The sequence below is a fragment of the Malania oleifera genome, chromosome 6, assembly GCF_029873635.1.
Source record: "Malania oleifera isolate guangnan ecotype guangnan chromosome 6, ASM2987363v1, whole genome shotgun sequence".
Lineage (NCBI taxonomy): Eukaryota > Viridiplantae > Streptophyta > Magnoliopsida > Santalales > Ximeniaceae > Malania > Malania oleifera.
In genome coordinates this window covers 87,599,863-87,614,090 of record NC_080422.1, presented here as the reverse complement: position 1 = coordinate 87,614,090, position 14,228 = coordinate 87,599,863, and the positions used below count along the sequence as shown (strand labels likewise).

Sequence of the window (14,228 nt, the reverse complement as noted above, 5' to 3'; positions counted from 1 at the left end):
CTCGTGTTTTTGGAAGGCAAGTATTTCTGATTTCTCAGATTTAAAAAACCGTTCAATGAGAAATTTTATCTCCCTGTTCAATGGGAGTTCTGTTAATTTTTGGATACGTTCAGCGGGACGGTGATGCAATGTAACGGCCATCTTTGATCTTGTGTTTATCAATCGATCTACCTGCCTGTAGCTTTCATACATTCCATGTAGTTGGAAGATGGTGCTTGGTAGTATTCATAAGGATTCATATACAGAATTAATCTGCGATGAATTTGAAGTAGTATTGCTGGAATTAGCATTGGCAATGGAGAGAATTAATACTTCTTACAGAAGATAGGATGGCTCCGTTTTCGCAACCTGTGAAGACGATAGTCGAAATCCATATCTTGGAGTGCCATTTTGACGTCCCATATGGCGCTCAAACCTGCAAGGAAGGAAGAAAATCAGAGATTGTGAATCAAGATGGAAAAATATGTATCAATTGATAGAATCAATCAATAAAAGAGGATAAAGATAGAATGAAAGTCACCGGAAACTCGTGGATTCGATACGACGAATACTGTGTGAAGTAGAGCATTTCGCCGGCTCATGAGTCGGCCTCGGAGGATCTGGAATTTCTTCCTCTCCGTTGGGGTTTGAGGGCCAATGGGACGCCAAATGGCGCTTCTAATTTTAAATTTCCACTAGCGTCTTCGTCACGAAGAGGGGCGCCATCTCACCTTCTGTAGGAATTATTTTCTCTCAGCGGGCCTACTTGCAGGTTATGTTTGAGCTTGTTAATTTACCACCTGCATGTGCGAGGATAAAAGAGTAAATTGGCTTCAAAATATATAGCTGAGGGCATCTTCCCGCCAAACCAAAACACTAATCTCGAGCCTTCCGACTGCGAATAGCTTTCGTCCTCTCCTGCAACTTCCAATGGTAAATCTCTCTCTCTCTCTCTGAATTTAAATTGTCGTTATTGCGATTCTGTTGGTTTGAATTCTGTTTTCTTTAATTCTTTGGCGTGATATTAAGAATCGTTTCTCTATTTTCAGCCCAACCTGAACTTTTAGGTGTTTTTGTGTGCAGTCGTTCTAATATTCATTGCCTGATCTATTATGCAATCTGACTTTGATTTTGAGACTCAGTTGTAAACCCTAGGATTGACTCTTTCAGTCTCCTTAGGATTCATTGTCTGATCTATCTTGCAATCTTTCTATTTGACCGCCGAGAAACGTCAGTGTAAGAAGAGTGCTGAAAACCTGAAGTTCTGTGTAGTTGAAAATGAGGGCAAAAACTACACTTAACCCAACCTACTTCAATTCTGTTGTTTCTCTTCTGTTTCATTTCCCTCTTCTTAAAACAAATTGTGTTAGCTTAACTGCCAAATTTATAGGGTTCCAATTTTAAATTGCTTCCTCTATTCATCTGATCAATTGTAACGGCACATTATTTCAGGGTCTTAATCATTAGCAATGCCCTATAGTTTGAGGGCAGCGCCTCTTGTCAAACCCTCAAAAGTAGATAATAATAATACTAGTAAAAGTTGGAGGCTATGAAAAATGAGCTTCAAATTTTTGAAGTGGAATATGTTGTCTATTCAATACCAACAAAGTATGTGAATTTGTCAAAATTATACCATTGTTAGCATTACCATAAGTTGTCATCTGACAACATTGTTTTTATATTACTCCCAATTTTTGTGTCATCTCTTTATCATTTAACTTCTGCTTCATCTTGCGTGTCACAGTCAAAGAAACGCGGCCTTTCATTGGATGAGAAGCGAGAAAAGATTCTTCAAATCTTTTATGAGTCACAAGACTTCTTCCTTGTAAGTATAGTTTCTTTGCATCAACTGGAGGGATTTTTCACACACCGCAAAGCATTCATTTTCATACAAGGCGAACTGAGTTTTTATTTCACACAATTATTGTTAAATATGCCAGCTTCATTTTTTTTTTTGGGGGGGGGGGGGGGGGGGGGAGAGGGGAGTTCATGGTTCATATTGGGTTTGTAAGTGCAAGCTTCATTTCTATCATATTTGCTTGGAGATTGTTGGTCAGTTGTTTTCTCTGTCTAGCAAATAGCAACTGTTGCATGAAATTACCTTATAGCTCTCTAATCAACATCTGTAAAAGATGTTAAATAAAAGACTAAAAATCTTCATCGGCCATTACCATGTGTTCCTCTGTTTTTTGCAATCACACATATTTTATTATTAGTTTGTGTAGGAATTATTTTTATTTTTTTGGATGTGTTGGGATTTAGATAAACTTAGTACAATGTCAACAGGGACACCTTAGAATTTAGTGCATCTTTGTTGCTCAAAATAGCAATTTCTGCCTTCTTCTCATTATTCCTGCCAAGGGGGCAGAAAAACTAGCTTCCTCAAAATTTCCCAGTTTTTTTTAGCAGCAGACAGCTGTTAGAAGTAATTCTAATAAATGTCACACCCATAACGCAGAACATCCTTCATTACATATAACACACTATAATTCTCTTCATCATGTGGTATCATTAGCTTGGGTCTCTATTTGAGTCTTGTGGATGAATGGTATGATTCAGAATTTTGATAGTTTAGTTTTTCAGTCTATTTCTCTCTTTATGGGTATGTTTTCTCTGTTCTTTAAGTAACTAATTGAGAAAATGCAGCAGGGAATTGCCCAGCCAAAGCCAAAGGGGGGGTGTGGGGGCAGAGTTTGTCACGACTGTCTAGACAGTTCTTTCGTTTTTGTTTTGTTGGTGACGGTTATTGCTAATTGTTTGTGTCCTTCATGCTTTTATCTTTTAGCTTGCATGATTGTCTAGGTTGTTCTTTGTTGTCGGTGCTGGTTATTGCTAATAGCTTGTATTGTTCCAGCTTTTAACTTCTAGCTTGTTGTGATGCATGCATCCTTTTTCCCCTATGGGATGAAAGATATTCCATTCTATTGTTATATTCATTTTTTTTTTTCAAACGAAACTCCAATTTTATTGATAGTCCTCACTTATGGCGGAGAATACCATGATTACAATCAGGACACATGGGATTTACAAATAAACTATCAATATCATCCCTAGCATCAAAACCAATACTAAACAAATCATTACCATTATCCAACTAAAAAAACAATATAAACATGCCTATATGTAATCAAAACCAAACAAAAACACACATAAACAAATTACGTGCAAAATGATGTCAATTACCTGCAAACATAAACCAGAGGAAAACCAAATGATAACAAGTAAAGACAAAGGTTTGGAATACTCATATTATCCATACTAATAAGGCCTCTCATTTTATTCGGCAGCACATCACCTACAAAATATCTCCGTATGTTGCCACCCTCGCCTTGACAAGTCAAGAAATTCGCCACCTAATTACCTTCTCTAAATTGATGTTTTATGGAGAACTGAAGACCTTGTAACTCCTCCTCTAACAATTCCCAAAAGTCCCACAAGTACTAGGAGGAACAAATTCTAGATGTGAGTCATCCTACCACCAATTTCGAGTCGCTTTCAATACAAATATTCTGATATCCCGACTCTTTATAGAGTCGAACACCACTAGTAAGAGCTCGCAACTTTGTTCCATTGTTAGTACGTGGCTCAAATTTTTCAGAGAAAGTGGTCTTAATATTACCCGATGAGTCGCGGATGATATCACCACCACCACAAGAACCCAAGTTTCCTCTGCAAGAGCCATTTATATTTAGCTTCAACCAACCTACTGGAGGCTTTTCCTATATTGCTTTTCAAGGAGTTCTAACTTTCGGTGTTTTCGTATTCACTTGGAACTCTTCTAATAAATTCTTATCTATAGAGGGCAGAGAACCCTTCACGCCTTCTGCAATTTTTGCGAGCCAAAACCTCACAGATAACCAAATTACATTCCCCAACTCATACTTATCTTTCATGCAAGTTTTACAACGTTTGAGTCATAGTCTCCAAGAAATTATAGTAGGTAACAAATCGATGATCGTACCTTCTTGGGTTGATTTTTTTGACACTTCTGAGCCATCTGCTAATTTTCACCCTCCATGGTTCAGTATCAAAATTTAGAATTCCCAAGACAGACGCTGCCCTCTTCCATACCATACTTGCGATGGATCCCGTACTCATAACATGATTGAGAGACTCCTCTTTCTTATCCATGCAACAGTTGCAACATGAGACCATATCAAATCCCAGTTTCCGCACTCTCTCATGTACAGGAAGACATTGGAACATGGCTTTCCACATACACAGCAATACTTTCTTAGGAAATAGTTTATGCCAGACCCACTCCATCCACGAGCACTGTTCCCCTTTAGTTCTTATCACCTCCCAAGCCGAGGTGGTTGAAAATTTTCTATTTATGGAAGGCTTCCAAATAAACACATCAGGCCCTGCTTTGTGCTTTATACTTTATAGACGACAACAAAATCTCATCCGTTTTGGGGACCCCTACCAATTCTTTCAACATATCATTATCTCAATTCTCAAACTCCCAACAGTCTTTAATCTTTAACTCAGGATGCTAGACCATGTAAGAACACTCAGCAAGGGTACCACTACTCAATCATTTATCAAACCAAAAAGAAGTTTTGCTTTCTCTAACCTTCACATAAACATTCTCATATACCTCTAGAAAAACCTTAAAGATTATCTTCCAAAACCAAGAGCCCATAGGAGTAGCATTGGTTGACATCATGTGACTTGATTTAACATATTTAGCCTTAAAGAAACGGGTCCAAAGATTATCTAACGTCTTAAGTTTCCAAGCAAATTTCATGTGAAAAGATCTTTGACATATTGTTATATTCATTTTGTTTGTAGTTAGCATTACCTTAAGAGTGCCCTGAAAGTAGTATTCGTGCCCATTTGATTTTATTGTATATTTTTATGTAGCAAGAACAATGTGACATTCATCTGTTCTATCGCTTATGTTCAGCTAAAGGAACTTGAGAAGTTGGGCCCACGAAAAGGTGTTATCAGCCAGTCTGTGAAGGATGTTGTGCAAAGTTTAGTGGACGATGACCTTGTCTTAAAGGACAAGATAGGAACTTCTGTGAGTAGTTCATAATTTCCTTTGTTGTATTTGATGCTCTTCAGACATCTATGGTAGATGCAACAAATATTTTCATTTACAGCTGTGAAGTTTGCAAACCTGGCTGTGAACTGACAAATCATATTGCACTTTCTTTTGTATTGTCTTATCTAGGCACTTAATGTTACTAATACTTTGTGAAATTTTTTCAGGTGTACTTTTGGAGTCTTCCTAGCTGTGCTGGAAACCAGGTGAAACTCTTATGTTTCAAGTTCCATTGCATAGTTTCAAGTTCATGAAAGCCGCTTCATGTCTTTGTTTTACAAGGAAAATCCATGAAAGGGTTTCGATGTCTATGTTCTAGAAGACCTTCATTCATCCCAGTTATGCCATATGATCTTTTGACAGCTGAGGAATGTGCATCGTAAACTTGACTCTGATATGCAAAGCGGTGAAAGGCGCCTTGCTGAGCTTCTTGGTCAGTGTGATGCATTAAAGAAGGGAAGAGAGGAATCTGTATGTATACAAAAAGCTGCACTGCTTGCCCCTTTTTTGAATCTGATGTCAGTTTGTAAGGATGGAGTGCTTTGGATGGTATATACCTGATTTATGACCTTTTTCTAGGATGAACGGGAGAAGGCATTAGGTGAGCTAAAAGCTGTTGAACTGAAGTATAATGAGCTGAAGGTTGATCAACTATTAGTGTCATGCATGAAGTAATATGGTCCGTCTCCTTTGATTTTTTTTACCAGTCTTATCATCTCATTTTTCAGGATGAAATGGGAAAGTATGCAGACAATGATCCAGCTGCCTTCGAAGCAATGAGTTAATGTTTATACTTCCTTCGGATGCTTCAATTATAATATTTCATCTAGAATCTTATTTTATTCTATCATAACTAAGTTTGATTTCTCAATGCTTTTGAATTATTTTTAAATTAGTGTTAGGCATACTAAAATTTTTATATTGAGATTTGCAGAAAAAGCGATTGAAGTTTCCCACACAGCAGCTAACAGATGGACAGGTTCTACATTAATGCATATTCCATTTCCTCTCTTTTTTAAGTGGGTAGAGGGAGTCGTAAATGCTGGGGTAGAATCACATCCACCTTTTTTTGTTGGGGCGGGGGGAGGGGGTGTTTAAAGTTTTTGAAAATCGAGTTGTACACTTTAAAAATCTTATATTTATCCTTCTACATCTGAACAAATAAGTTCTTATTTCCAATGGCTGCATCAAGAATGATTTTCTGGCTCTATCACCAAGTAAATCCTCCTCAAGGCATTCCGTTTGCTTATTGACTATGTTGAACCACTCTGCAGATAACATTTTCGCACTGCAACAGTGGTGTTCAAACAATTTTCCGCAGGCAAAAGAGCAGCTCGAACACATGTACCAGGAGGTAGAATTTAGTAATCTCTCTCTATTACTCGAGCCTTTTGTATTGAGACTAGCTACTTGTTCCATAACTCTCTCGCTGATGAGAAATTACTTTGTAAATCTGACTGCAGATTGGAATAACAGATGATTTTGACTATCTGGAATTACCAGCAGTTGTTTCACTGCTGAGTTGATTATGAGCTTGTGGAAAGCCATCCTAAGGCAGACTAGGTACTGTGGTGTAGTGAGAAACATATCCAATCCTTTCCACTCTGCAACTTTTTTTTTTCTTTTTTTACATGTTGATTGCTTGATCCATTCTTTCATGGATTTTTTTTTCAAAGAAACTACTATATATTTCATCAATTGCCTGGACCATAGCATCTGATGCCTGTTATATAATAAGCTGCCTGTTCGAAAAAAAAATCACTTCTTGATCTGAATGATGCAAATAGATTGTGTGCTCTGCATAGAGGGGTAGTGATAATCTATGAACTCAAAGATTTTCACTTGCCACTATCACCCACGACTTATTCTGCATGCATGAGAATAAACATGTATTGACAATCAGAGGGGTATGATTACCTGGTCAGCCAATGGCGTGATATTTGGAATTTTTTTTTTATCGAAATTGTGTCGTGAACTTGACTGTGCGCCTTCTAGCATATAGCAAGAGATATTTCAGGATAGTTAAATCCACTTGGATGGTCTGAAGTAGCGAAAATATTTGAGTACTCATTCCAAAGACACATTTTTGGAGTTGGAAGTTGATTTTTTCTATCTGCAATCATTTTATTAGAAAAGTGGATGTAGAAGCTTTCTCCAAAACTGATTTGGAATCAAAGATGACTTATCGCATTTCTTTTGTTTTTCATTTTAGATCGAAACTAGTAACCAAATAAAAAACAAATCATATTTTCCTTTCTTTTCCCTTAAACATTTTAAAATTCTAAAGGAGGCCAATCGTTATTGCAGAGTTGAATGTTTTTGATAAACAAGAGACGACGTCATATGGATCAGGATCAAGGAATCAATGGCCTAGCTGTTTGCCATTTGCTGATGTTGGCTGTTCTGCTGCCTTACCTATTATGTCATTCCCTCAGCTCAACCTCACTTGGACCTAAGAAATGGTGGTTCAAGATTAAGACTCATGATTTATATATGCGCATGCTGCTTCTTGTTTACTTTTACAATGTCCCAAAAAGATTTAAAAAAAAAAAATACGTTCTCTTTATGTCAAATGATATGTCCCCATTTTTTTTCCCGCCATTATGGTTAATGCACTTCCACGTCGCACGACTGTGCATTGCGCTCCTGTTTTATATGTTTAAATATATTTTTTCTCTTTGAACCATGCTGGGTGGCTTCTAAGTGAGAAGTTATTAAATGGAATCATGTTACATTTTTCTCATATAAAAAATTTATATATTATTAAAGATATTGATGCGCCTAAAATATATCAACTAATATGAGGAAGTCAACGCCTAGTCATTGCTCCCCAAGTCAGACTTTTTGACGAGAGCAATCAATTCCAACCCAATAAAGAGGGAGAGAGGTCCACGTCGGCGCTTTAAACAATCGGAGTGATACACGCAGACACTTTATGACTCGAGAGCGATTCACATCCTCGCACCATAAAGACAATTTAACCTAAGGGTCAACTCTAACCACTATAAGAAAGGACACGAGAAAGAGGTCAAGGTAAGTCATTTGACACCCATTTTTAGTGTTGCCTTTAGCTTCTCTAAAGCATTCCCTTAGGTATCAGAGTGATCCCTCGGAATACTCCCTGGGTCCTCCAAGTCTTTTTTTTTTTTTTTCTCTTTTTTAGGTCAACAGAAGTTGAAAGAGCAATCCCGCTGATTTTATCCCGCAACAGTTGGCGCCGTCTGTAGGAACTTGCTTCTAAGAGGTGATCATCTTGCTCTCGACCTTCGACATTCAAACAATGCCAACTACATGCAGTTCTAGCTCTAGTCTTGTCGTCGGAAAAGAGTCGTCCCAGTCCATTCACTCTACACCCGCACAACTATCAGGGGACACTAAGGAAGAATTCCTTACTTTTCAAAAGAAAATTAAGGATATGTTCAACTTGCTCTTACAGAAAAAGAGTCAGGAAGGGCATGTCCCTTATCAACAACAGGTGAGTCCCGGCGCAACCAAGAAAGCAGATAAGCCAAAGGAGGGTGAGGATAAAACCTATCTCACCAAAAAGGTAAAAGACGCGAATAGCGTAGGTGTCAACCAGCAAAGATCCACGAAGTTGAAAGAAAGGATTAAGAAAATAGACCAAATGGAGAAAATGATGAAAGAAGGCAAGATCAACCCTTTCTATGGGGAAGCATTTCTAAGATCCTCGAAGCCACCATTCACCAAAGAAGTGATGGAGGTTCCACTACCGAGCAAATTCAAGATGCCGACTTTTGAAAGGTACGAGGGTCTGTCTGATCCGATCAACCATTTGGACACCTTCAGGGTGTTGATGTAATTGTAAGGCGCTCTAGATGCCATCATGTGCCAAGCTTTTACAACAATCCTTAAAGGTAATGTCAGGGATCAGTACCGGATCTTGCGACCTAGATTGATTAGTTCCTTCTCGGAGATAGAATAGCTATTCATTGACCACTTCCTCAATAGTAGGAGAATCGTCAAAACATCAGCACATCTAATGAGCATGGTCTAGGGAGAAAGGGCGACGCTAAAGAAGTTCATGCATCGCTTCAACACTGCGACCCTGGATATTCGCAACCTAGACATGGGTGTGGCTTTGGCAGCTCTGACCACGGCCCTTCAGCCCAAAAGCATCTTGTACTCTCTAGGGAAGAAGCTGCCAGCTAATATAGGAGAATTGATGGCCCGAGCACAGAAGTACATCAACCTGGAAGAAATGATGGACACCAGGGGAAATCACATCAAGCTGAAAAGGAAAGGTAATAATCGGGAGACAAGAGAACCCTCTAGACCCACGAAGAGACAAGATACCAGTACGCTGCACACCAACTCTAAGACGAGAGGGGACTCCAGTAAGTTCTCCACCTATACACCTCTAAACGCACTGCAGTCTGATGTGTTGATGCACATAAGGAAGAAGGACTATGTCTCGTGGCCTGAATCTATGCAAACCCCTTCATATAAACGCAACATGTCCAAGTTCTTTCAATTCCATAGGGATCATAGGCACGACACAAAGGAGTGTATTCAGTTAAAGAACGAGATTGAAGCCTTGATCAAAAGGGGATACTTGTCGAGATTCATAAATAATGGAGATCGGCAAGGGAAACCTCACGAGCAGAAGAGACCCAACGAGGACGAGAAGGAAGAACATATCATAGGGGAAATCGCGGTGATCTTTGGAGGGTCTGCTAGTGGCGGAGATAGTAGAGGTGCTCGCAAAAGATATGCTAAGCAGATACTCTCAACGAAAAGAGGGGAACCAAGCGGCAAAAGGAACAAACAAGATGATGTTATCATCTTTGACAACGGAGACGAAGAAGGAGTGCAACAACCACACGACAATGCACTAGTAGTCTCCCTACTGGTGGCAAATTACAAAGTAAGATGTGTATTGATAAATAACGGAAGCTCAGCCAACGTTATGTTCTAGTCGGTGCTCGAAGGAATGAAGATCGGCAGAGAATGACTCAAACCAAATCTCAACCCCCTGGTCAGGTTCGGTGAGGACGTAGTTCATCCTATGGGAACAATCACACTACCGATAACAATGGGGACGACCCCATAACAAATTACTTCACTGATGGAATTCCTTGTGGTCAACCGGCCATCAGTATACAACATCATACGAGGCCACCCCTTACTTAATGTGGTTCAAGCCGTAACATTAACGTACCACCTCAAGATGAAATTCCTTACTCCGCACGGGACAGGGGTGGTCAAAGGAGATCAAGTAGCAGCTCAGAATTGCTACGTAATGGCCCTAAAGGGGAAGATGGAAGCACAGGAAACCTTAACTGTAGAATACCTAGAAGTGAGGGGGGAATACCCTTAAATCAGCATGGTGGATGAAGACATCACATGTATACCCCTAAAAGGCAATCAAGAGAGGTGCGTGCAGATCAAGAGTCGCCTACAAGACACCTTGAGAGCATAACTAAGTGAGCTAATAGGCGAGTTCGCAGACGTGTTTGTTTGGTCGGCCGAAGATATGCTGGGTATTGACCCTACGATCATAGAGCACAGGTTGCAAGTTGACCCCAACTACTAGCTTGTAAAGCAGAAGAAAAGGAGCTTCGTGATGGAGCGAATCAAGGTAATTGATGAAAAGGTGACGAAGCTAGTGCAAGCCAAATTCGTCAGGGAGGTTAACTATCTAGAGTGGTTAAGCAACGTGATTCTAGTAAAGAAGCCGAATGGAAAGTGGCGTACCTGCAGAGATTTCACAAACCTAAATAAACCATGTCCGAATGACAGCTTCCCTCTGCCCCGAATTGATCAGCTAGTGGATTCGACCTCCTGGCATGAACTTCTCATCTTTATGGATGCCTACTCGGGATACAATCAAATCCTAATGCATCGAGCTGATGAAGAGAAAATGTCATTTATCACTGAGAGAGGGCTATATTGCTACCAAGTAATGCCCTTCGGATCAAAAAACGCAGGGGCCACATATCAAAGATTGGTGAACAAGATATTTAAATATTAGCTCGGGAAAACGATGGAGGCATACGTAGACGACATGCTGGTGAGAAGCTTAAAAGCGGAGGAGCACTACAAAGATTTGAGGGAGACGTTTAAGCTGTTGCGCAGGTATTAAATGAAACTAGACCCTTCGAAGTATGTGTTTGGTGTTTCTGCAGGGAAATTTTTTGGGTTTATGGTGACACACAAAGGGATAGAAGCCAACCCGGATAAAATAAGGGCACTGCTAGAAATGGAGGTCCCACGAACGAAGAAGGAGATCCAAATCTTGACGGGAATGACAGCCTCCCTTAGCAGATTTGTCTCCTACTCGGGGGACAAAGGTCTACCCTTCTTCAAGGCATTAAGGAAGAAAGGAAGATTTGAATGGGGGGAGGAGCAGAATAGAGCCTTTAAACAGCTCAAACAGTATCTTGGCTATCCGCCTCTACTAACAAAGGCGAAGACGGGAGAAGACCTCTACTTATACATAGCTTCGACGACAAATGCGGTCAGCTCGGTCTTGGTTCGAAAAGAAGGTAAGTAGCATAGACTCATATACTACAGTAGCAAGGTGCTGAGTGGAACCAAGAAGAATTAGAGTACGACAAAAAAACGGCCTTCTCCATCATTTGTGTCGCCCAAAAGTTGAGGTCCTACTTTCAAGCGAACAAGGTAATTGTATTGACAAACATACCATTAAGGCAGATTCTTGAACGATTAGAGAGTTCGGGAAGGATGATGAAGTAGTCCATTGAATTGAGCAAGTTCGACATACAATACCTACCAAGGCCTACTGTCAAGGCCTAGGTGCTAGCCGACTTCATAGTCGAAAGACCCCCCGAGATAGCAGGAAAATCGAAGGTATGGACACTACACGTCGACGGGTCTAATGCAACTGGAGGAGGAGCGAGGTTTATCATCACAACATCGGATGGTACGGAGACCCTATATGCATTAAAGTTGGAGTTCTCAGCAACAAACAATGATGCTGAGTATAAAGCTTTGCTAACAGGGTTGCGTCTTGCAAAGGCACTATGGGTAGCACAAATTAAGGTATCAAGTGATTCCTAGTTAGTGGTGGAGTAGGTGAAAGGAGAATTTGAGGCTAGCGATCAGAAAATGAAGAAGTATCTAGCCAAAACCCAAGAATATGCTAAAGCATTCACTAATTTTGATATAGAATGCGTGCCAAGGGCCGAGAACGCGAAGGCTGATACACTCGCAAAATTAGCCTCAACCACAGGTTCGGGATGGAAGGATGCTATTTACCTAGAGCAAGTCAGAAAACCCTCATACGAGGAGGGTAGTGTTAACTTGTTGGATTCTGAAGTCAATTAGGGGGACTAGAGGGCGCCTCTGGTGCAATACCTCCGCGACGGATCCTTACCAGAGGACAAGAAGGAGTCTTTAAAGGTGAGGAGGAAGGCAGCAAGATACACACTCATAGAAAAGGAGCTATACAGATGATCCTTAACGTTGCCATACCTGCAGTGTCTGAGTAATGAAGAAGGAGAGTACGTACTAAAGGAGATCCACGAAGGGGTATGTGGAAATCATCTAGCTAGCAGGGCTCTAGCTCACAAGGCTTTACAGTAAGGATTTTACTGACCCACAATGAGGAAGGACGCTGTCGAGTTCATCAAATGGTGTGACAGGTGCCAGCTGTGCGCGGGAGTACCTCACATGCCGTCTAATCTTCTCTCCCCTCTAACCAATCCTTGTCCCTTCGCCCAGTGGGGACTAGACATCTTGGGGCCTCTACCTCCAGCGACCGGCCAAAGGAAATTCCTATTTGTGGCAATTAATTATTTCACTAAGTGGGTAGAGGTCGAAGCCCTAGCTCACATAACCGAGCGAAACATCACACAATTCGTCTGGACATCGGTGGTTTACTGGTTCGGAATCCCATAGGCCATAGTCACTGACCATGAGAGATAGTTCGATAATGAGAGTTTCAAAAAATTCTGCTCAGACCTATCCATTAAACTCTTGTTCGCATCAGTGGCACATCCCCAAAGTAATGGTCAGGTGGAAAACATGAACCAGACGATACTGTACAGCTTAAGGACACGACTCAAGTCTGTGCAAGGCAGGTGGGTGGAAGAGCTCCCATCTATAATCTAGGCATACCACACTACCCAATGAGTAGCGACAGGGGAAACCCCATTTATGCTCGCATTTGGTGTAGAAATTGTCATCTTTGCTGAAGTGGGGATCCCCTCTTAGCGAAGGTAATACTTTGAGGAGCAAGACAACAATGAAGAGCTCAAGGCAGAGATAGACCTGCTAGAAGAGAGGCAGGAGCAAGTGCACCTAAAAATCGTAGCATACCAGCAAAAGGTGGCGAAGTACTACAGTAATTGCATAAGAGCACAAACTTCCAATCTAGAGACCTGGTCCTCAAGAAGGGGCCAACCAGCCCAGTAGAACCAGGGTCGCATATGCTAAAGTCGAACTGGGACGGACCATACTTAGTTACAGCGAAAATAAAATTAGGGACATACAAATTAGAGGACGTAGAGGAAAAGGAGATAAAAAATACATAGAACTCTGATATGCTAAAAAAATATTACTCTTGAGTTTGTCATTTCACCAAATATCGTACAATAGAGTAATAAGTCTCAAATACGACAGTTGTATCATCAATAAACTCAAAAATGCATTGCATCATATTGAATAAAACTACAGAGATAAAATGTATTCAGTAGATCAACTGGCTTTGCTCCCCTATTTGGCCTCCTCTTCCTCCCCCTCATCCTCCTCGTCCATCTTGTCTACGGATTCGGGACTCTCACGACCGTACCCATGTGAACACACACCATCCAGAGGAAGGTCAGGGTGCATAGTCCTGATCTGCTGAGGCACATCTTGAAGCCTACTCGATAAGTCTTGGCTGTGTCTATGACGAACCGTATTGAATCCTTATACTCCCTTACCACAGCTCGGGCAGTATCAGCAGCGGCAGCTGCCACAACAACAGGAACCTCCTCCCTTTGGATCCTTTCAATCTCTTCCTAAAGGGCTTGTTCGCGGAGCTCGGCCTCACGGAGCTCATTATGGGCAACAACGTACTTTTCCCGAGCATCCAAAGTCTGTCAATACATCTCAGCAACCTTTTCTTCCTATGCTAGGGCCATGGTCGCCGGTTGAGAACAAACAAAGGGAAGAACAGATTAAAAACACAAAGGAGAAAAAGGAGAAGACGGACAAGCACAGTCAAAAAGCATGA

At 40.8% G+C, this 14,228-nt stretch overlaps 2 protein-coding genes across 3 annotated transcripts; both read left to right on the top strand.

The window, feature by feature from the left end:
- Positions 1 to 392: 392 nt before the first annotated feature.
- Positions 393 to 7,676, top strand: LOC131157104 (meiotic nuclear division protein 1 homolog). Of its 2 annotated transcripts, XM_058110993.1 has the most exons (11): positions 393 to 912; positions 1,724 to 1,804; positions 4,889 to 5,005; positions 5,197 to 5,235; positions 5,393 to 5,500; positions 5,609 to 5,671; positions 5,758 to 5,809; positions 5,964 to 6,008; positions 6,304 to 6,383; positions 6,493 to 6,592; positions 7,337 to 7,676. In XM_058110993.1, the coding sequence occupies exons 1-10, from the start codon at positions 910 to 912 to the stop codon at positions 6,553 to 6,555; spliced, it is 651 nt and encodes a 216-aa protein (XP_057966976.1). In that variant the 5' UTR covers positions 393 to 909; the 3' UTR covers positions 6,556 to 6,592; positions 7,337 to 7,676. The 2 variants fall into 2 exon arrangements, with proteins under 2 accessions (XP_057966976.1, XP_057966977.1); XM_058110994.1 differs by lacking the exon at positions 7,337 to 7,676 and having other exon boundaries at positions 831 to 912; positions 6,493 to 6,727.
- Positions 7,677 to 9,071: 1,395 nt separating this feature from the next.
- LOC131158686 (uncharacterized) lies at positions 9,072 to 14,228 on the top strand. The gene is made up of 2 exons (XM_058113553.1): positions 9,072 to 9,914; positions 13,941 to 14,228. The coding sequence occupies exons 1-2, from the start codon at positions 9,072 to 9,074 to the stop codon at positions 14,226 to 14,228; spliced, it is 1,131 nt and encodes a 376-aa protein (XP_057969536.1).

Coding starts and splice junctions, on each gene's coding strand:
- LOC131157104 (XM_058110993.1), top strand. Junction 6,009..6,303: donor AGCAGCTAACAGATGGACAG/GTTCTACATTAA, acceptor ACCACTCTGCAG/ATAACATTTTCGCACTGCAA. Junction 6,384..6,492: donor TCGAACACATGTACCAGGAG/GTAGAATTTAGT, acceptor ATCTGACTGCAG/ATTGGAATAACAGATGATTT.
- LOC131158686 (XM_058113553.1), top strand. CDS start 9,072: ATGCATCGCTTCAACACTGCGACCCTGGATATTCGCAACCTAGACATG. Junction 9,915..13,940: donor TACTGGTGGCAAATTACAAA/GTAAGATGTGTA, acceptor CCCTTACCACAG/CTCGGGCAGTATCAGCAGCG.